Genomic DNA, 21,578 nt, shown 5'->3' with positions numbered 1-21,578 from the left:
GCACCCAATAACGTTATGCAGGTGTGCAGATGCTAGTGACAACAACATATAATAACACATTTTATCCCTTAAGGATCAAATGTTTTATAACTCAGAGTACAGTACATGGATTTTATATAGGTCACATTGTTTACATGTGTACAATAAGCCAGAGCAAATGTTATACATTTTAATTTTTTTACTTTATTGATAAATAGGTCACCACACAGGGTTTGTGGTTGGTTGATCTGAATACGCATTAATATTGATTTATAGGGCATGACAAAATGAGGTTTAGGGGTTTCAGCCGAACAGCCATTCATTGACTTCCTTTTTGACCAATCAGGAAGGCACTCAATGGCCAATAGTTGGAAGTTTTAAGGGCAACCAATTAGGGTACTTCTTTTATCAGGAGCATACCATTTTGGCGGGCTCTAGAGAAAACCTCATGTCATTCTGTCACAGCCTGTCAGAGGATGCACATGTAGTGCAACATTTTTTACAATTTTCTTTCATCCCTCCTCCGCCCCATTTCGCAACCCTTTGTTGTTGCTGGTGGAGGCGTTTTTTGGTTTGGGGTACACTCCGTCAACATAGCAAGGCAATCATGTTTATTGGTGGGGGTAATGTACAGTATCAAATGTTACATTTTAAAAAGTAATTGTGAAGTTCGGACTCGGTAACAGCACCCAGCTTTTACACTGGGTGCTATTATTCCACATGCTTTACACGGTGGAATGTTCCTGTACCCTAGGTGATAACATTGTTACTGTATTATGTCACATAAGTTGGCTTTTGATAATTCAGGTTTTTTATCATAAAGCAAGTGCATGCGTTCATGCATTGTACATGCCCAATAATGGTAAAGTTTTAATGTTCATATTGGGCTTTGTTAAAGTGATTGGGGCCAAGGTGTCCTGTGCTAATGTGCACATATTATACAGGGTGCTGGGACTGCAGCCCAGTGGCTTTAAAAGGCCTATTGGTTTTGGGCAAGTGTGCCCATTTGGTACGGGCCAAGGTGCCCATCTGGGTCATGTGTGCCCAGCTAAATTGTTTACCGGTATGCCCAGGTCAAGTTGGTATCCGGTGTACATTTTACATTTATTGACATGTTTTGGCGGTGACATTGGTTCACAATAATGTTTCAAAATAAAATTTTGGCTGTGGCATTTAGTCACAAAACCTCATGAAAAAGAGTTGTGTTTGTTTTTTGGAGGAAGTCTGAGTATAAGAGCGTATTACATTTGAAAACTTTATGTTTTTATTTGTTTTGTATGCCTCGGGTATAGGGGTAGGCAAATATAGTTTTGCTCCCGATGTTAGAAATTAATATAGCCACATCTTGCAGTTAGTAAACGGTTATGTTTACATGTATGTTGGTAATACCCTCCCAGTCAGTGGCAACTGGCAAGACGACTAGTCGCGACTGTTAGTGTCCTACAAAAGCTATCACAGCTCTAGCTCTATTCCCATTGAGTCCCTTTGATATTTTGAATGGGATTCATTGGGATCCCATTGTTTTAATAGGATTCAATGACATTCAATGGGGTCACTTAAAGATCCCCTGTCCATCCCATTGGATCCCATTGAATATGTCCCAAATTCCACACCAATCGGATCACATTGAGTCCCGTTGATATTTTGAATGGGATTCAAATGGGACTCAATGGGTTCAATTGGATTAAACAAAATCTATACAAATTTAGTGTGTTTGGTGGTAAAATATAAAATATACAATATAATAGATTTACCTTTTGATTTATCTAATCCGAATGACTCTGTCTAAATGTTGTATGTTTGTATCAACACCCAAATCGATTACTTTATGCAGCTCTAAAACTTGGTTCATGATTTCACGTGGCCTTCACATCTAAAAAATGTGTTAACTATGGGGTGGGTCTGCAGACAATGACCGGTCCGGCGAGGCGGCGCACTCTCAGCATGGTGCGATCCCCAGGTTCAAATTCAGGACTTTTGAGATTAGAAATTCAAAAAACAAAGTAGGGCAAGTTAGTTGTCTGTTTACATGTCTGTCTATGTACAAACGTATCAACAGCATTACAACTTTTAAATAATATAATATAATAATATATGTCGGACTCTGTTATAAATTGCATATTATAACATAATTTGTATTAGTCCGACGAAGAATTCTTACTTCAGTTAATAGTCCGACGAAGATTATTTTATTTAGTTTAAGTTGTCCAACGAGGATTCTTAAGTTTATTATAGAGTCATTGTTTCAACTTTCACCTCCTGTGTGGGTGTTAGTTTTTCTTAGTTTTATAATTCTGAGAAACATTTGTTTATAGTGCCACATCCTTGAGAGGAGTGGCCAGAGTCACTGTCCAGGAATTCCTTGACCATAAGACATAGCAGTCGGTTGCCCCCAGGGACATGACGTAAGGCTATGTTGCAATGACTGTTGCAAGGTCAGTAGTTTCCTTGAATTGTGCCCGGATTTGATTGTCTTTAGCTGCCCACACGTTTTCTTAAGAACTTAGGCCACTAGTTCTGTTCTCATTGGTCAAGCCCAACCAGAATGTTATTATTTTAATATTTCTGGCCAATCATAGTTCAACTTTCCTGTCCGTGCGTGACCAGCTTGGTATATCCTGGCTCGTTTTCCTCTGGATCCTCAGAGCGAAAATCGGCCTAATGCAAGGAAGACTTCTTGAAAGTGTTTAGATAGTTACACTTTGCGTAGATTTTGTTTGGAACATTTGTTACTTCCCTAAGTACGTTCCTAAATCCCCTTCTTGCATCTTTACCACGTGCTCTGTTGATACAGGTAAGCTTTGATTATTTCTTTCACATTGTATAAGATTTATCACTTGTGCATTTGCCGTTTGAAAGATTTGTTCGACAAGGTAGTTGGAGTAAGACTCAAGATGGATGGTACAGTTCAATATGAGTTTAAACCATTATGTTGATTGTTCGAACAATGCTGCTAAGATGTATAAATTCCTTGAGTGTTTTATTGTGTAATCCTTTTTGTTGTTTATCATGTGTACGGAAAAGATTTAGGAGTTCCGTCTATTTAATCGTATATTCCTCTTACTTTCTGTTGCCGATATGATTTAGTTGTATATTGCATTTATTGCATAGTTAGCAGTTAGATTTTACACTCAGTGCTATTTTATTGCCGTTCGATACGTTTTTACTGTTTGATAGAACCTATTTGGTTTATCGAAACACCTGTTACTTTATATACCGTGATTTCACTCATAGCGCCTTCCACATTTGATCATTATGTGATTGAACTATTTCTGATTAGTATTTATGATATACTTTGTTATTGGTATGTTCCTACATTTTTGCTTAGCAATACCATGGCAATACGTAACTTTAGTTGTGCTGGACAAGCATTGTCCTTAGATAACCCCTTTTCACACTTGAAGATGTCCGAGCACATTCCTTTCCATTTAAGTAGACTAGACGACTGTTTGCTGTTACGCACGTAAACAGTTGTGACCTTTGATCTGGATTGACCACTATCGTGTTGTACACATGCACGCACAGAAGTTTTTTATCGTTCCATTATGTTTAAGTTTCATGAAGGTTGCCAGTATGCACTGGAAGAGTGTTCGTTTTACATTTTGTTGTATGTTCTTTATATTTGTGTAAGTCATAGTTGAATTAGTTTATGATGAGTTAAGACTTTTTATAGAGCGAAAATCGGCCTAATGCAAGGAAGACTTCTTGAAAGTGTTTAGATAGTTACACTTTGCATAGATTTTGTTTGGAACATTTGTTACTTCCCTAAGTACATTCCTAAATCCCCTTCTTGCATCTTTACCACGTGCTCTGTTGATACAGACTAGCCCACAGGCCTCGCTTGGGAAGTTGACCCGGTTCAACTTTTCGCCAGTCCCGCTCTCAACCCCCTTCGTCGTCTTCCTGGAATTCGTCAGAGTCACTTCTTGGACTTCGGAGCCAATCTGATGTCGACCTCCAAAGACAGAGTCTCTGCCAAGTCCAGTTGAAGCGCGGAACCAGCTAAGACCTATTATATATCATTGTGTATTTTCGTTGCCATTAACTGCTTCAGTATTTATTATTGCTGTTTCATTTTACAAACCTGCGATTGTTAATATTTCCTCAGACTCATATATTGTTGAGTATTTTTACTTGTTGTTTCACCTTGGTGAATTGCCGTTCAAATACCATTTCGTACAGTTGTGAACCGTTGATAATACTGAAGGAGTTAATATGATTTTGAACTATTGCCTTATTGATTGTTTTTTATAACTGAATGGATTGTGTTGTATTTGTTGAATCCTTGATATTGAGATATTGAGATAATTTTCATAATAATAATAACTATAATTGAGAGAGAAGAGAATCTAACTAAATTGCTGTCTGTTGTGTTTTCTTTCTTAGCAAACATTCCGATATTCTTAATCGAACCACGTCGTAGGCTCTTGATTAAAAAGAGGTAAAAACCTGTGACATATATAAGTATTATAAACCGCACGTATGAAGTGATAAAGTCTTAGTCCAATTTATGTAGCACCTTATAAGGGTTTACAAGGTGCTACGGCGCATATTATATAGCAGCCACAGCCAGGAACACCGGGGCAAAGTACAGCGGATAAGCTCCCATATTATTATGAAGATTGTGCACTTTTTGAGAAAAGCATGAAACTTCTAGCATAGTTAGGTTGGACCATAAGGATCAGTTTTAGATGTGGAGGGAAATCAGATTTGACCTCTGATGACCTTGAGAGGTCAAAATCCAAAATGATCGCCAATCTGCCTATTCTAAGGTAAAAACACGCTTAAGTTCTGAACCAAATAGTCTAGGAAAACTCTTAAGGTGTCCTTTCCGACTAGATTGGGGGTGCCAATTCATTTGGTAATGCTCGCAAGATCACCAAAACTTTAGGTTTTGCAGAAAGGTTAAGGTCTAGGTAAAAAAAAAAAAAAGGCAAAATTTCGCATGTTTACAACATGTTTAGCCATTACTTTGTCATGTGTTCTCCCCTATATTCTAAAATGTATATTGGGGTGGTTCCCCTGCATAGTCCGTCATCTTAATCCCTTTTCAGTTAGTTCATTTCACTTATTAGTAACAGACCATTCTTTTTCTTGTAACTGACCATATGCATATCATAGATGCTGCTGAGAAACTCCACTCCCAATCTATTTATCCCTCAAGGTCCATGCAGCAACCCAAAGTAGAGGGCTAGTTGACACGCCTCAATCTGGGAGTATGTGTCTCCTATATGACAGGCTGTTGCAACACTCATCAGACATTGCAGATGGTGTCTGCCAGCGGTCTTAGGGTGAAAAATGTAGTGTGCCTGCCAAAGTTGCGTCTTGGACTGTTTACAACAGGGGATGTGGACTAGATCGACCACAATCCAAGCTCTGCCTGCAACTGCAAAAGATTCCTTCCACGACATTGGCATCTCACTTATGCAGCATCCATCACACACACAGGGCGGAACTAAAAATAGTGTACCGGTGGTTAGTCAGGGTGGCTCTTCCACCAAGTCAGTACCATCTATGCCATCAGCCCATTGTGCCACCAGCTGCCCTCGAGACAAAGTTCTTGAGTGCGCTGTGTGTACAAAGTTCCGTGAGGCCTTCCAACCTCTTGGCAGCTGCATCTGCTACAGAAGATGAGTATGCGTGGCAAAGTCAAGACGGCTGTTGAAGAGTCTACCATGGATGACTGGATATCGTAGTCTGCCTACCATGCTGACACACAGGACACTGTCATCCATCCAACCGCAATCAAGGCACTGCTGCCTCTGTTTCTTTACAATGTACACTCCAGGGCAATGAAACGGCACTCCATGAACATTGTTAACCCATCAGTTCAGAACTTGAACCAACGTCAAATTCTGTCCTTGCCGCTGACCAACCCCTGTATGCTCGTGCAAAACAAGTTCAGTGAACCTAGCTGGCCGGACACTCACTCAGAGCAGATGATCGTTTCGTAATCATGTTGGGTCGTTTACACAGCGAGATGGCCACACTGAAGTTGCTGGGAGACTGATTTGAAGATAGTGGCTCGACAAAAGCCCTGGTATGGCTGACATTGCAAGTTCCGGAACAGCCAATTCTTTCATATGTGCCAGCCATGTCACCAAGACCAGCCATGCACATCAGGTCAAAGGTGCAAGCCTTTTTACACTCCTCCAACAAGCTTACATGGTGATGATGCCATTAAGCCAGACAGTCCGCCTCTTGAGGAGTGGTGCACACGGCGAGCAAAGGATTGTGTCCACTTTGACTATTGGATCAAGAGCCTGTCATTAGAGCTTCTTCTGCTGCGGTACATCAGGAGGCAGAAGACACAGCTCGCAGCACTTAAGAGTAACTGTGGTCTTTTTCCGAGGCTGTACATCTCGTGTCAGACACGGGACAGACACGGACAATTTCTTCTCCCATGAAAACCAGGCCGCCCGCCAGCTCTATCAACTTGAGGTGAAATGCGGATTGGAGTTTAAGCACATCTACTTCGCTGCCTGAAATCTGATCTGCTTGAAAACAGTTGTGCACCTGTGGGGGCCGAAGCAATAACTCTTGACGGTACAGCTGTGGTTTAAATGCTTAATCCTGGAACAAGAGTTTGGAGAAAGAGTGTTCGCCCCACACATCTTTGCTTAACTCAAGAAAAGCGTCCGTATCCACCTTGTCTGGGATTTATACTTACATAATAGCCTAACAGCCTCATCAAGACAGAAGAGGGGAAAAGGCACAAGGAAAAGGGTGAATCTTGCTACTGTGCTTCCAAAAATCGGAAGGCCTTCCTTAGAGTCAATGAGAACAAAACCAAATTGTTTGCTTTCCTGTCACACGACCAGTAGGAAGTGGAGTACTCTGCTCTCCTTCTGAGTCACACTTGGCCCGCCTTACCCCATGCTCACAAGAGGAGGCTGAGACTCGTTTACTTCTGCATGTGGCCGAAGCTGTGCAAAACAGGTTGTAAAAAGGTATCGCGTACCGTTGATACTGATGTGGCTGTACTGGGTGTGGCTTCATTCAGCAAAACAACTCCTGATGTGCTGGGGATTGCCTTTTGGTGTCGGATCAAGCTTTCTGTTCATGAAATGGTTGCCACAATGAGTCCGACACAGTGTCTCACTCTCCCAGTCTTCCAAACGTTCACTGGGTGTGCCACTGTGACTTCATTCGCAGGCAGAGGAAAGAAGACTGCCTGGGAAACTTGGAAGTCTTTCCCAGAGGTGAACGATGCTTTCAGTGAACTCCTATGCATGCCAAGTGAGGTCAGTGAAGGATCTATGTCACTGCTACAGAAATTTGCTGATGTACAACCTAACCAGTGAGAGCATGGAAGTGAATGATGGCAGAAAACAGCTCATCATACGGAAGTCTTGAACCCTGGAGAACATTCCCCAACCCATGGGCAGCACTCAAGCAGCACATCAAACAAACTTGTTACCAGGCCAACTGTCGGAACCAGGCACTGGCAAATGATCCAGAGATGCCAGAGCCATCTGACTGGGGCTTGACAAACGAAAGAACTTGGTGGTAGCCTATTTGGACCAATTTTTTTGATGAATCAAAATCGTGCCATGAATTGATCCATGGTCGCTGCATGAAAGGATGCACTGGATGTTGCAGCTGATGTGTCAAAGCTGCACTCAAGTGCACAGCAATGTGCTCTTGTTCTGGAGACTGTTAGATGTTGAAAGTTACCATTAGGATATACATAAGATGGACAGTGCTAATTTGATATTGATAACTATAGTGGTAGTTTTCTCAAGCATTAGCGTGTACAAAACAAACACCCCTTTTGTTTACCTTGTTTGACCTTGACCTTAACCTAAATGCATATCTTTGAGATTTGAGATCTCCCATGCATTACCAAATGATTTGGCATCCCTAATTTAGTTGGAAATGACACCTTTAACAAGACAAATAAATGGGTATGCCTAAACATGTTGTAAACATTCGAAATTTGCCTTTTTTGGTAAATTTTGACCTTGACCTTGACCTTTATGCAAAACCTAAAGTTTTGGTGGTCTTGCAAGTATTACCAAATGTATTGGCATCCCCAATATAGTTGGAAATGACACTTTAAGCGTTTTTTTTTTACTATTTGGTTCAAAAGTTAAATGTGTTTTTACATTAGACCATGCGGATTGGCGGCCATTTTGGATTTTGACCTCTCAAGGTCATCAGAGGTCAAATCTGACTTCCCTCCACATCTAAAATTGTTTCTTATGGTCCAACCTAACTATGCTAGAAGTTTCATGCTTTTCTCAAAAAGTGCACAATTTTCTTGCTAAGCCGCTGTACTGGGCTATGTAACATGTGTTACACAACACATGGGACCAGGCTTTACGTCCCATCCGAAGCAAGAAGCAATGGTTAAGTGTCTTGCTTAAAGGCAGTTGACACCATTGGTAATTACTCAAAATAATTATTAGCATAACACCTCACTTGGTAACGAGTAATGGGGAGCGGTTAGTAGTATAAAACGTTGTGAGAGACGGCTCCCTCTGAAGTGGAGTAGTTTTCGAGAAAGAAGTAATTTTCCACAAGTGAGAAGACTGGTATTTGACAATTACCAATAGTGTCGAGTGTGTTTAATAAGCACACAAGTGTAATGGCCTGGGATTTGAACTCACACTCTGCTGAGCAGAAACACAAGAGTTTTAATTCGGTGTTCCGCTCAGCCATCACGAGACTTCCACTCTTACATCAAAGACGACAATTGTACAAGCAAGCGGCCGATGAAACCTTTTCCGTCCCAAGGGATACAAGTTATTGCTCAAAATAGAGTATTTGCTGAGATGGTATGATGGTATGTGCAAGGTATCAATGCAAATGGGTAATTTCCAGAGAGAGTCTTTGCTGATATTTGTTCTGGCACTGATGCTAATGCCGAATAATATGTTGAAGGTGGGTGCTGGTAATGAAGAAGGCCGGATGTAAAACCAACCATCTGCCTTTTGTGGACGATTTGAAGTTATTTACAAAGAACGAGGTGGAGATCGATTATTTGGTGCAAGACAACGTCGGGAGTTTGATCTGGAAAGTGATTCTCCAATATTGCAGAGGGGAATGATTTTACATTCCGATGACATCGCTCTGCCATGGACGAGGTATTAAGGAAGGAAGAAATGGAGTATATGTACTAATCGGACCTCCTTCATCAATAGGAATCGAAGGTAAGGCTGAGACGAAATGAAGAAATGTTTGAAGGCTATCTGAACGGGAGAAACACATGTTCAATGTCATTTAAACACAACAGCCGTGTTTTGATTAGGAACAGTATCAATATTGAGCACACGAGTTTTCATTGTCATGTCAGGAGCACACATGAGAGTTTGTTGGGTAAGCACCATATCGTTGAAGGAGTACAACAAGTGGGAAAGGAAACACAAAGTACTTCAAGATTGGATGAACAAGAAAAGACAAAGTACATCAAAATTGGAGGAACACCTTAGTTCCAGTTTGCAGATGCATAGAAGGAGTGGCTTTGCTGCAAACATGGAATAGTTTAAAGGGTAGAGAACAGGTGGAAAAAACGGGAAACCTAGGGTTTAATTAAAGTGGCGCAGGACAAAATGAACACAGAATACAGACGTCTCTCCTACGGTGTAGAATGTGTCATATAGAATAAAGGACTGTATTTCTTGTCCACGAAATGAGCATGATGGACCATACGGATAAATGGAACAATTCCCAACTCGTTCAAATATTCTCACCATTGCACTCATAACACGCCGAATGTATATTCACAAACTGGGACGCTCAATGTCACACACTGGATCAACAAATCAGAGTCAACAAGTTTTCTGTAAGATAAAACTTGCTGTTGCATTCCGTGTTTCCATGGAAACAAATCCGTGTCTCTAAAATAAACTTGGCAACTAAGGTGAAAGCAACAGTCTCCTCCTGGCCTTGCTCCCGTTTCCAGCGATGGGTTCCCAAATAACTACACGTGGGGCTCATATTCCATATTGTGTTTAATAAACTGACCACTAAACAGTAACAATGTTTGCTTTGACACTTACCCTTGAAGAGTGGGGCAAGTTTCCAGACACCGATGCCCCCCTGGGCCATTAATTGACCCAGTCCTAGCTCCAAGAGAAGTAGAGGTACACCTCCAATAACCAGACATATCAGATACGGGATGAGGAACGCACCTATAGTACAAATATATACAACAATGGAATTGTACTTAAAACAAAATACGGGTTGGGTAAGAATATTTGTTTTAAACAAAGGAATAGATGCAATCTGAAATGAGCCCACTAATGAGTATATGTTCATTCCAGTTCCAATATTCGAGATAAATATCCATACAGTTCAACTGTTTATTAATGTTTCTTTATTTTTTTTCTCGTGAGTATTGTCTGTATCATCAACGGTGAGCGTCTCCGCTATCTTCCGAACACGGTGAGAACAAAATTAAACTTAAATCTTTGGAAATCTTTTCAGACACACACTTAAATAACCCACTTGCCAACCACTTGCATTTATATAGTGAGCAATATATTTGTGTAATTCTCTTATAGTCACCTGGAATTTTTTTTTCTCAAACATAAGAGTATAACAATTATGGTTTTTTTGTAAAAAAAATTCCACGATTTATATACTTAAAATTGATAAAGATGTTTGGGGTGACTCCGCCCATACCCTTTTGTGACGTCCATCGAGGCAGACTTCAAGTACATGTAAGTACAAGTCGTGAGTTTATACGTTTCGAAAAAAGTTTTTTCTTGCATTTTTCGGCCATTTTGCCGACCAGTTACATGCTGCTGCATGCAGCAAAACAACTAAAGATGGGGTCAGTTTGCATCTGTTTTCTGCAGATCCCAAGTATAGGCGGTTGTTGGCCGTGAAAGTGGTCCGTTCCTACGTTTATTTCACAGCGCTGTGCAGCGAACACTTTGAGCAGTCGTGTTTCGAATCCGGAATACACCACACATTGACAAGCAGAAAAAAAGTTATTCTAAAACTTGACGCCAACCTAGCAATTTTTCCAGCTAGTGGGTAGTCGAAGAAGGTACCTGAAATACGTGACGAACCTAGAGGAGCATTTGCAAACGTGAAAAAAATTCGGGTAAGTTTGAACTTTGAGGGCATGTTTTTAGCTTGCGCTAAGCGTCACGATTTTTTGTTGGCACTGCATGTGCGATTCACCGTCAGGGTAATCCGAGTGGACCGTCTGCCTGCTCCGTGACCGTAGTTCTGTACGTAGGCAGGCTAACACAGTTTACAGCCCATTTGGTCACTAAAAAGTCACCTAGAAAATAACAGCAATAGCTTTTGTAAAAATCACTAGGCGTTCAAGTTTCAACGTATGTATGTGTGTATAATTTCTTAAGTAAAATTGTGTCTAGTTGTGATGTGCCATGTTCGTCGAGACCCTGTTATGGCTATTTTACACGCAGGTCTTACACGCCACACAGCATATGCATCATACCGATCAGGTACCCAGACGTAGTGTACGGGGCCAGACTACACATTTTTTTCTTCAAATATCGCGCCTCAATTGACGTCACGAACAGCGCCCTCTCGGGTCGGGCCAACTCCTAAATTTGTAAATAAAATAAAAACTAATTTTTTAGAACCTTAGTTAAGTGTTTATTCAAATTCCACTCATCAAACACATATCTTAGTGACAAAAGCTTTATTTTGACAAAATACCACTTCCAGGTGACTTTAAGAAACAGGTACTTGAGCGAATTTTGTTTGACGGGAATGCTATTTCAACTTGTTTATAACGTGTTTGTTAACTATTTAAATGTAATATTGATGTTTGTACACTTCTTGATTTTTCGTAATTGTCGATCAAAAATGAGGCACCAACCTCAAGGTTTTGAAAAACTAGAAACACTTCTGCCGTTGACGGGCGTGCGTTCAAATTACAATACTTTGACGTCATGTGTGGGAGTTTGCTTTGTTATACCTCCATGCTGCAACAAATGGAAGCTCCCACATATATGACGTAACATTTAAGTGATGACGTAACAGAGGTTATCGCGAATCTTTCTAAAAAGCACTGGATAAGGGTATTAAAAATGCTTATTTTTAAAGAAATGATTAATGATACAACAACGTTTTAAACGAATTCAGCACTGATCACTACTTGCTGTTTTCGTTCACGTTGGTACTGCAAAGGATTTGTGAGACTGTATAAGCAGTGCGGTTTTTTCATCCCACTGAGGTTGGGGTGGAAGCTTTAGTCACTGACGAGAAGCCGATAATAAACTCACTCATTCAACAAACAGTTCATCATCAAACAAGTTGAATATCATCTCTTTGACAACCACAGATACAATACAAATAGGTACACAAGCTGTCCGCCACTTGACCCACACTCATCCAGTGTATTTAGGTCTGTTTGTTTACAAATAACGCAAATCGAATACGTCTCTGTTAAAAACTATTGATGTACTCATCAATTTCACATTTTCAACCAGTTTCAGCACGTATGATTTAAAACTTTTCATGCTAGAAATACGATTTAGTAAATGTTTGCGGTAACAGCATGTAATGATAATCTCTAAATGAGTTGGGGTAGTTCGTCTGAACCTAAGTTTCATAATTACACTGACTAGGACATGATGACAAAATTTGCCATTCTGAGTTCAATGAAGTCACGTATCACGATACGCCACTGAAAAACAAATGCAAGATTGAAAGCACATTGACACTGAACTTGAATAGGCATTATACCACTTCCAGAAACTAAAGAGCTGTTTTTAAATTGAATACATTGCATATTGACTTCAATTCCTAAATAATGGCCTGTGTTTGCCAAACACACATTCCAAATGCAACTATGAGCGCTATATTTAAAAATACAGCGCTCATAGTTATGGTGCGCCACTTAGTAGTTTTTGTGTGTGAGGTGACCAAATATTTGCCCGGGGCTTTATTTCTTGTTTGTCATTATTCCACTTGTAGACTCTTTTCGTATGGTAATACTCTCAGTTGCAGGTCTTTTGAATTTCCGAGGTTAGTCAGAGTCTTAATTTTGACCCCCCGCCCCCGACCGGTGTCCTTAAATTGATTTGCATCGGTGGGTTAATACAATTTTAGGCCTCCAGTTAATACATTGAATGAGATGACGTCGCTGTTAAGATCCATAGTCAACTGTTTGTATTATCCAATCCAATACCTTGAACTGTTGTCCTTATATGAACAGCGTATGAATACGGAGCTAGTGAAGTAAACATAAAAATAGAGCAGGTGAAAAAAGGGGTACATATTAATTCGAGGGGATGACATACATTTTTTCGGGTACCTGTCTTGTGGTTTTTGTACCTCTTTGGAACTGCACAGAAAAAAAGTCATGCGACAACTATAGGTTATAACAGCTAACGCTTGGGTTTCCTTGAGACTCAGATTAACAAATACTTTACTAATATGTTTGCTATACGGGAATGTCGAAACGTCGGGCCATGAACCATTCCCTTCGCCCCCCCCCCCCCCCCCCCCCCCATTTTATACCCCTGGTCCTTTTCGAGAAAGACTCTGCTAGGGTCGAAACGTCAGGCCATCGGTCATTTTCTTGCTGTATTCATTTTATGTAATACATCTATCCACTCTCGACCACCAATGTTTCCCAAGTTACACTGATTGCCACTTCGACAAAAATATCATTTAAAGTTCTTATAACAACTTATCGAGACATTATGATTTATCACCAATGTATCAGCTCATAAACAATGAACTCACTCAATGGACATCTTACCGTCTTGCCCTGATAAAGGGGCAGCAGCCGATTTCACGCGAAACCCTCAGATTAATCCTACCTCGAGTTAGGAATCTCGTCCTAACTTAGGATGGGTTCAATGCGTCCTAAAGTCTTCGGATAAGGACATTACCTCGTCCTAAGTTCTAAGATTCATCCTAAGTTAATATGAAGAGTTTGGCGAAAACGACGGCTGGATTATAGCCTACTTGCTTCATTTCACTATAGAACTTCTTTGCAATAATAGAGGTTTTCTCGGTCAAATTCGGCAAATGAGCAGCCAATTTCATTTTCATGCGTTCGAATTAAAGCTGTTTTGCCTCTCCAGTTGTTAGCGTTTCAAATTCAAAATTCGGCCATTCAATTTCGTTTTGAGTCGAGTCAAATTTCTTTAGCACTATGTTCAATTTAGTGTATCGTCATTCTTTTTCGAGACACACACGCCCAAAGAAGCGACTCACGAATTTGAATGCTGCTTTAACGAATTGTTAAATTGAATGGTTATTTTGTTAAATCGAATGACGCAACATTACATTTGACTAATCATAAAACGAAATCGAATTACCCTTTTCAGTAGAATTCGATTTCGCGCGAAATAGAATAGCTTGATGGTTAGATTGGCTGCTCTTTTTCCGAAATTGGCCGAGAAAACCTATATTGGCTCTCCATCAGGGAGGAGACAAATTTCTATAACATCTCGGGCAAATTCGGCAAATGAGCAGTCATTTCATTTTCATGCGTTCGAATTAAAGTAGTTTTGCCTCTCCAGTTGTTACTGCGTTTCAAATTGAATTCGGTCATTCAATTTCGTTTTTGGTCAAGTCTAATTCCTTTAGCACTCAGTTCAATTTAGCGTATGGTCATTCTTTTTCGTGACACAACTGCCTCAAGAAGCGTCTGCGAATTTGAATGCTGCTTTAATGAACTGTTAAATTGAATGAATATTTTGTTAAATCGAATGACGCAACACTACATTTTGACTAATCATAAAACGAAATCGAATGACCCTTTTCAATAGCATTTGATTGCGCACGAAATAGAATAGCTTAGTGGTTAAATTGGCTACTCATTTGCCGAAATTGACAGAGAAAACCTATATTAAAAACAATTTTCTTTCTCATGAGACAACCATTATGACATTACAAAGTGATAAAACTGAAGCATACCTCCTCCATTTTTATAACACAAGTACGGAAACCTCCACACATTGCCAAGGCCGACGGAGAACCCAATCAGCGCGAGTAAGAAATCCAACTTGCTACTCCATTGCTCTCTCTGTGGAGGTGCATCATCTGCAGTCACTCCCTTGCCATCATTCTCTTGGCCAATGGACTCGATAGTTCCGGCTTGAGCTTGAGTTGCGCTGAGCTTGCTCATCTTCAAGTAAAGTCTCTCCCTAGCTTATCTTTGAGATACCTGCTGACTTTCTCGCAACAAGTGCGTTACTAGTACAGTGGAAGCAACTGTTTGGCTTAGCCGTACGTTATTTCGTTGTTGTACTTGCCTTTACAGGCACACCCGGTCTATTGTGTTTGCCCTCACATGAAGGTCTATATGCCCTGACTGAGCACGGTAAACATTCAGCCTATACACTCAGTATAATACAAACACCGTATCCTTGGTCTATACGGTTCCTATTGTATAGGTATTTATGATTACTAACTCACACTGATCATATTCAAAACAATCTTTGAATGACCTTTCCTTTTACCTAAAGGCCTCTCTTCATTCGATTCATTAGGTTCTGTTGAACGCTTTACACTGGTGTATCGTGTTATACACCCATACCAATTTAACTGCAGATTGTTTCAGAGCATTTCATAAAGGTCTGTTAACTGGTTAAGAGCAATCTGACGGCAGAAATACACTTCGTGTATTCAATGATGGCATGAAGAAAACAACTAAGTGAGACCATTAAGTTATGAGATTACACATAAGAAGTTGTTCGGTTGTGAAACCCACATTACACAAGACATACTTGATCGGGAATCAGGCTCTTTTACTGGAAATTCGAGCATGCCAGTGAAGTTATGTTCCGACATTTTCATTTCTGTTGAAAGTGTAGATTATTTTTGGGAATCTACACTTATACGTTAAAAGTTTATTCCCTAGGCAGGGAAAAGGGAAGAGCGGCTAGTCTTAGAAGTAATAATCAACTCTGGAAATCGCGTTTTGACGGTGCAAATCGACCAAGTTGAGCGTCCCGAACAACTTTCCTGTGTAAAGGCATGCAAAATTCGCAAAACCTTGGGAATTGCAATTTGTTGTGTGCAACAGTGACATTTTTACCAAAAATCGTCGATTATACAATTTTCCTGTGTGGAGGCATGCAAAACCTTGGGAATTGCAATTTTTTTTTTCGCAACAGTGACATTTTGACCAAAAATCTTCGATTATACTGCTAAAATATAACAGTGACGGAGTTGAAATTTGCACCAGTACACTCGGGTGGGGTATCCGCACGAAGTATTTATGATCCATAATGCAACCCCTAGCACAACAGTCAGAACTCATTCATCAGTTCTAAGTGTTTTCTTTAAAGGTAGTGGACACTTTTGGTAACTACTCAAAATAATTATTAGCATAAAACCTTTCTTGATGACGAGTAATGGGGAGAGGTTGATGGTATAAAACAGTGTGAGAAACGGCTCCCTCTGAAGTGCCATAGTTTTTGAGAAAGAAGTAATTTTCCATGAATTTTATTTCGAGACCTCAGATTTAGAACTTGAGGTCTCGAAATCAACCATCTAAACGCACACAACCTTGTGTGACAAGGGTGTTTTTTTCTTTCATTATTATCTTGCAAGTTCGATGACCGATTGAGCTCAAATTTTCACAGGTTTGTTATTTTATGCATATGTTGAGATACACCAACTGTGAAGGCTAGTCTTTAACAATTACCAATAGTGTCCACTGCCTTTAAAGGCTAGGCGTTTGGTAATTGTTACAGACCACTGTTCTCACCTGGTGTATCCCGTCACAAGCATAAAATAACAAACCTGTGGCAATTTGGGCTCAATCGGTCATCGAAGTTGCGAGAAAATGATGAAAGAAAAATCACCATTGTTGGACGAATTTGTGTGCTTTCAGATAGGAATAAAAGACTTCTAGGTAGAAGTCTTTTAATATTTTAGTGAGAAATTACTTCTTTTTTCAAAAACTACATTGCTTCAGAGGAAGTCGTTTCCCACAATGTTTTATACTACCAACAGCTTTCCAATGCTCGTTACCAAGTCAGTTTTTAAGTTAATATTTGTTTGAGTAATTACCAAACGTGTACCTTCCCTTAAAAGTATGTATTCCTGTTCGTGGATGATAGGGGGTTCGTGGAGTGAATTGCCCTTTATGACACCCCTTACATATATTCTGCCTTTTTATTGGTTTAGAGTGCGTCAAATGATATCAAACGGAGGCCGTGTGATAGTGCATCGTTTGCCGTGTGATAGTCCGACGACTATCACACGGCGTGCAGTACCCAGACGTCTTTTTACCCACCCATACCATTACCATTTTAACTGCAGATTGTTTCAGAGCATTTCATTTCAGGGCCCAATATCATGGCTCTGCTTACCGTAAGCACAGAATCGGTTCCATACGCTTACAAGGCTAGCGCAGAAATTCGGCGCTTGCACGTGAGCGGGGAATCGTGATCGTAAGCGCAGAATTCGGCGGTAAGCAGAGCCATGAAATGGGGCCCAGTTGTGCATCTGCGTATCTGAAATGCACGTATGAAAGTTGCGTGTGCGAGGATGGTAATAGTCTGTTGGTGTGTTATAAAACAAATATGGACTGCCTCGTGCTTTGGTTATAACTCCAACTCCCTCGGTGATTCCCGGACCGTTCCATTTTCCCTCTGCGAACGGTCGTAGTTTTAACCCTAGCACTCGAAGCAGCGACGTAAACTATTCGTATCACAATTGCGTTCACATGAATTATATACTGAGCTATGGGGCCTTGTCGAGTGGAAGAGCTGGACGTACCTATGGTTTTGGGAGGATGGGGTTGAATGGTCCTGATGGATTGAGTTGATTGTTTGGTGGATTGGGTGGATTGGGTGTTTTGGTGGATTATTTGGGGACTTGTTGTGGATTACAGAGGAATATACCCCTTTCCTAATTAACAATAATCACACAATCCACACAATTAATTAGACACATGAGAGTAGATTGACATACTTGTTCCCACTCGATGAAGAAGTGAGGTTTATTCTAACCAGCTCTGCCTTTTACAGGTCAACGTCCCTATTACAAAGTGTATAACCCTAGCATTGGCCGCCATCTTTGATGAAACGGGCACGCATGAAAGGCTATCATTGGCTGGGAGTCATGGGCAGCGCGTAGGCCTACTCACGTGCAATGTATTTGTTAATCAAAGATGGTCGTCAATGACATCATGTTCAGGCCTTCTAGAGCACTACCAGTGTTTAACATTTCCCATGGTTTAACCAATCTCATCCCAGTATTTTGACTTCAAATTCGCCCACCGTTAAACAAGCCCTTTGCACAACACAGTTAAAACTGTTACTATATGCAGTGGATACTTTTGGTTATTACTCAAAATAGTTGTTAGCATTACAAACTTACTTCGTTAACAAGCAATGGAGAACTGTTGATGGTATACAACATTGTGAAGTACGTAGTTTTCGAGAAAGAAGTAATTTTCCACGAATTTTATTTCGATACCTCAGAATTAGATTTTGAGGTCCGAAATTGACTTCAAATTTTTACAGGTTTGTTATGTTGTGCATATGTTGAAATACACCAAGTTAGAAATTGACTTCAAATTTGTACAGGTTTGTTATGTTGTGCAGGTTTGTTATGTTGTGCATATGTTGAAATACACCAAGTTAGAAGACTAGTCTTTGACAATTACCAATAGTGTCCAGTTCCTCCTTTAAAACCGGTAGTTATAGTGATCCATCAAAATATTAAGCATGCATGTTATGTGTTTATTGCTTTTCATCTAATACAAATTAATTTATAAAAGATTTTTGGAGTTGAACAAAGAATTGACTAGAGTGGGATTCGAACCAACGACCTCCGGATTAACGTGCCGGCGCTCTACCAACTGAGCTATCTAGCCCTATATTGGCGGTGTCCCTATTTTGTCAATATCTTTGTTCGGGGTGCCAGTCAGAAGCCATACAACCGTTAACTGCCGTGTAGCCAGGGATCACACCCAAATTACGATACAACCTGGGAAGCGGCAGCGGCAGCTAGGGGATCACCTTAAGGGGATCACCTTAAGGGGATGCGACTTTTTGTTTCAGATATCAATATAAACCAGTCAGTTTCTCTTGTGGTTTATATTGACAAATTAATTTAGGGACATTAATTTAATGCGCAACTCTTTAGGCCTTTGTAATCCTAGATTTCTGCAGTTAGCCTTTACAAGAAAGAAGTTATATGCTTAGATAATAATACTAAGCATTATAAACAATATACTAATAACAACAGAGTCGACAAAGACAAATAAGATATACGTAAAACTTCAAATTATTTCAAATTGCAGACACCATCTTTGTTTGGTTTCCTTTGAAATGCAACGACAATAACACCTTTTACATATAGAGAACTTGGTTATTCCGCTCAAACCTCGACCATGAATTCATATTGGAATAACTGCATTCTGATTGAGTTCTGCACCCAGATGCACTATTTCATAATAGCTTCTCTTGTCCTAAATAATGTGTGCAAGTGTGTTTGCAACGAAGGACCTGCTTGATGAGATATAAGATGGTTTTGTGTTGGTTTACCAAAAGTGCTCATAAGTAACTTGGAGAGTTGAGGACATAAAATGGAAATAATGGTATAGAGTTGGACGCCCTCTATCGTCTTTAAAAAATATCTACACTGATTATACCTAAAATAAACCTTGATCAGATCCCTCCGAACCAAACAATTGGCAGTCTTGACCTCCCTCCTACTCTTGATGTGGTTAGAAAAGCCATCAGTCAGACCAGTTCTGGTAAGGCTCCTGGAATGGATGGAGTATTTGTCATTCCCGGTACACGTTTGGAATAGGGACTGAAATCTAGTAATAATAACAAGGCTGAATTTAAGGAGCAATTCATACTTAATTCTTACATGTATTTTTACTACGAGCCGTCCTTGCACAGGTCCTTAATTAGTAAAACACTTCAGCCCAAAGTTAGACAGACCGTGACGTGTTTAATGTGTTAGAGCCACGCATGCCGTTGACGTTTCATGCTCCGTTCGCGGTATCTATATATTCACACATACAGAAATAGACAAGTGAATGTAATAGTTTAGTACTGCAGTCAACTATATTTTGTAGTTATTAAAACAATGATTCACGTAGTAGACAGGATTTATTTGTAGCTTTTGATAAACAGCTTAATGTCCATTTACAACAAGCAATAACAGTTATTACGTGCATGTTTTTTTGTGTGATAAACCAACCTATGAGAATGTGTGTTTTACTGCCCCACGTACTCCCCCGGTTTGTAATAGTATACCATGAGTAAAACAAAAACGATAATCAAAAATTAAGGTAACCAGAAAATAACAACAGCAAACAACTAACTGAATGTAGTTGTGCTCAGTTAATATTATTCTTAGTTATTTGAATATACTAATATTATTCGAAAATGATTTGAATGTTCCAAGACGTTTTTGGTTGTTTTCGCTTTCCTTTGCTCTTTTTACCGATAGTTCTTAAAGGAACAGACCTTTCGATATTGCATTATGTGTTAAAGTTTTGCTTTACATTTACCTGAACATCTACTGCAAGGTATCCTCAGAGTAGAACCTTTCTCGCCAACCTGGGACCCGTAAACATCAAACGTTATTCAACTTTTATACAAACATTCAGTTTCTCTTGTGCTGCCTATACTTGATATAAGCTGAAAACAATTTTCGGCACTTCATGTTTACACTCCAAAAACTCAAGTTGAGCGGGAAATCGGGCTCCGTGGGGCCTGATCCATTCCTCAGCCAGTTCATGAACCGGAATCTGAGTCCAAAATAACCCGTTCAGGCTGATACAGAACTGGGTTAGGCCTATTGGGCCAATCAAATCTGGCCCGGGATTTTCTAGAGTGTAGTTCTATCATTCACGGTAAAATTTGTCAAATTTGATTTCAGTTTGTAATCTGAATCGATGAGCAATTCTTGAATAGATTAGGGTGTGTCTACGGAATGATTTAAAGCCATCTTGTGTGGATTATACTTGGGTTGCAATTGAAACCTGCACCCTGGGCGAAGCCGGTGGTGCCGTTTACCCCTTGTTGGGCACTTATTGAATAATGTGAACAAAATTGACACGATGGCTACGCTTTTTAACTTTACGTACTAACCTGGAATACAGATTACTCCAGCAGTTTCTGTTTTATTGCACTTGGGTTTATCCCAGCAATGCGATGGACAGTCGGTGATTTTGGCCTCGGAGCCGTCACAGATAACCCCATCCATGAGGTTAGGACCACTGCCTTGACCGAAGAAAGCACCCGATTTTGCCTGCCTGGCACCAGAATAACCCAGCTGTCTGCAGACGACCACAGCATCAGTCAAGTCCCACTCATTGTCGCAGATGGCGCCCCATGTGTCATCCACTTTCATCTCCACTCTTCCACTTCCCCTGGTTGGTCCATCCACAAGCCTTACAGTGTCTTGTAAGTAAAAAGAGGAGTTTAGTTAATACAAACATTGAGGTTCCCAATAGTCACAAGACAGACATCTTGACCGCAGACTTGTAAGATAGTAGACATCTTGACCGCAGACTTGTAAAATTGTCATCATCTTCTTATAACTAAGAACATAGGCAAGCGAACAAAAATACGTTTTATTTTAAATGCGCACACACTTTTATTTTAAATATTGAGAGTTGCAACAGCGAGTCTTGTTTCAAGATAATTATCGCAAATACTGAATACGCTCACTTG

General features: G+C 40.1%; 1 protein-coding gene across 1 annotated transcript in view; it reads right to left on the bottom strand.

The window, feature by feature from the left end:
* Window positions 1-15,180, bottom strand: part of LOC117297996 (sodium- and chloride-dependent taurine transporter-like) — a 31,344-nt gene extending 16,164 nt beyond the window's left edge. Inside the window, exons 1-2 of the mRNA XM_033781212.1 lie at window positions 14,842-15,180; window positions 9,984-10,115 (exon numbers count right to left, since the gene is read on the bottom strand). Of these exons, the coding sequence (XP_033637103.1) occupies window positions 9,984-10,115; window positions 14,842-15,052 (343 nt within the window). The 5' untranslated portion in view covers window positions 15,053-15,180. The remainder of the gene's footprint in view (window positions 1-9,983; window positions 10,116-14,841) is intronic.
* Window positions 15,181-21,578: the final 6,398 nt, after the last annotated feature.

The sequence above is a fragment of the Asterias rubens genome, chromosome 1 (assembly GCF_902459465.1).
Source record: "Asterias rubens chromosome 1, eAstRub1.3, whole genome shotgun sequence".
NCBI lineage: Eukaryota > Metazoa > Echinodermata > Asteroidea > Forcipulatida > Asteriidae > Asterias > Asterias rubens.
Note: the sequence above shows the minus strand (reverse complement) of the source record. Positions and strands in the feature narration are given on the sequence as shown.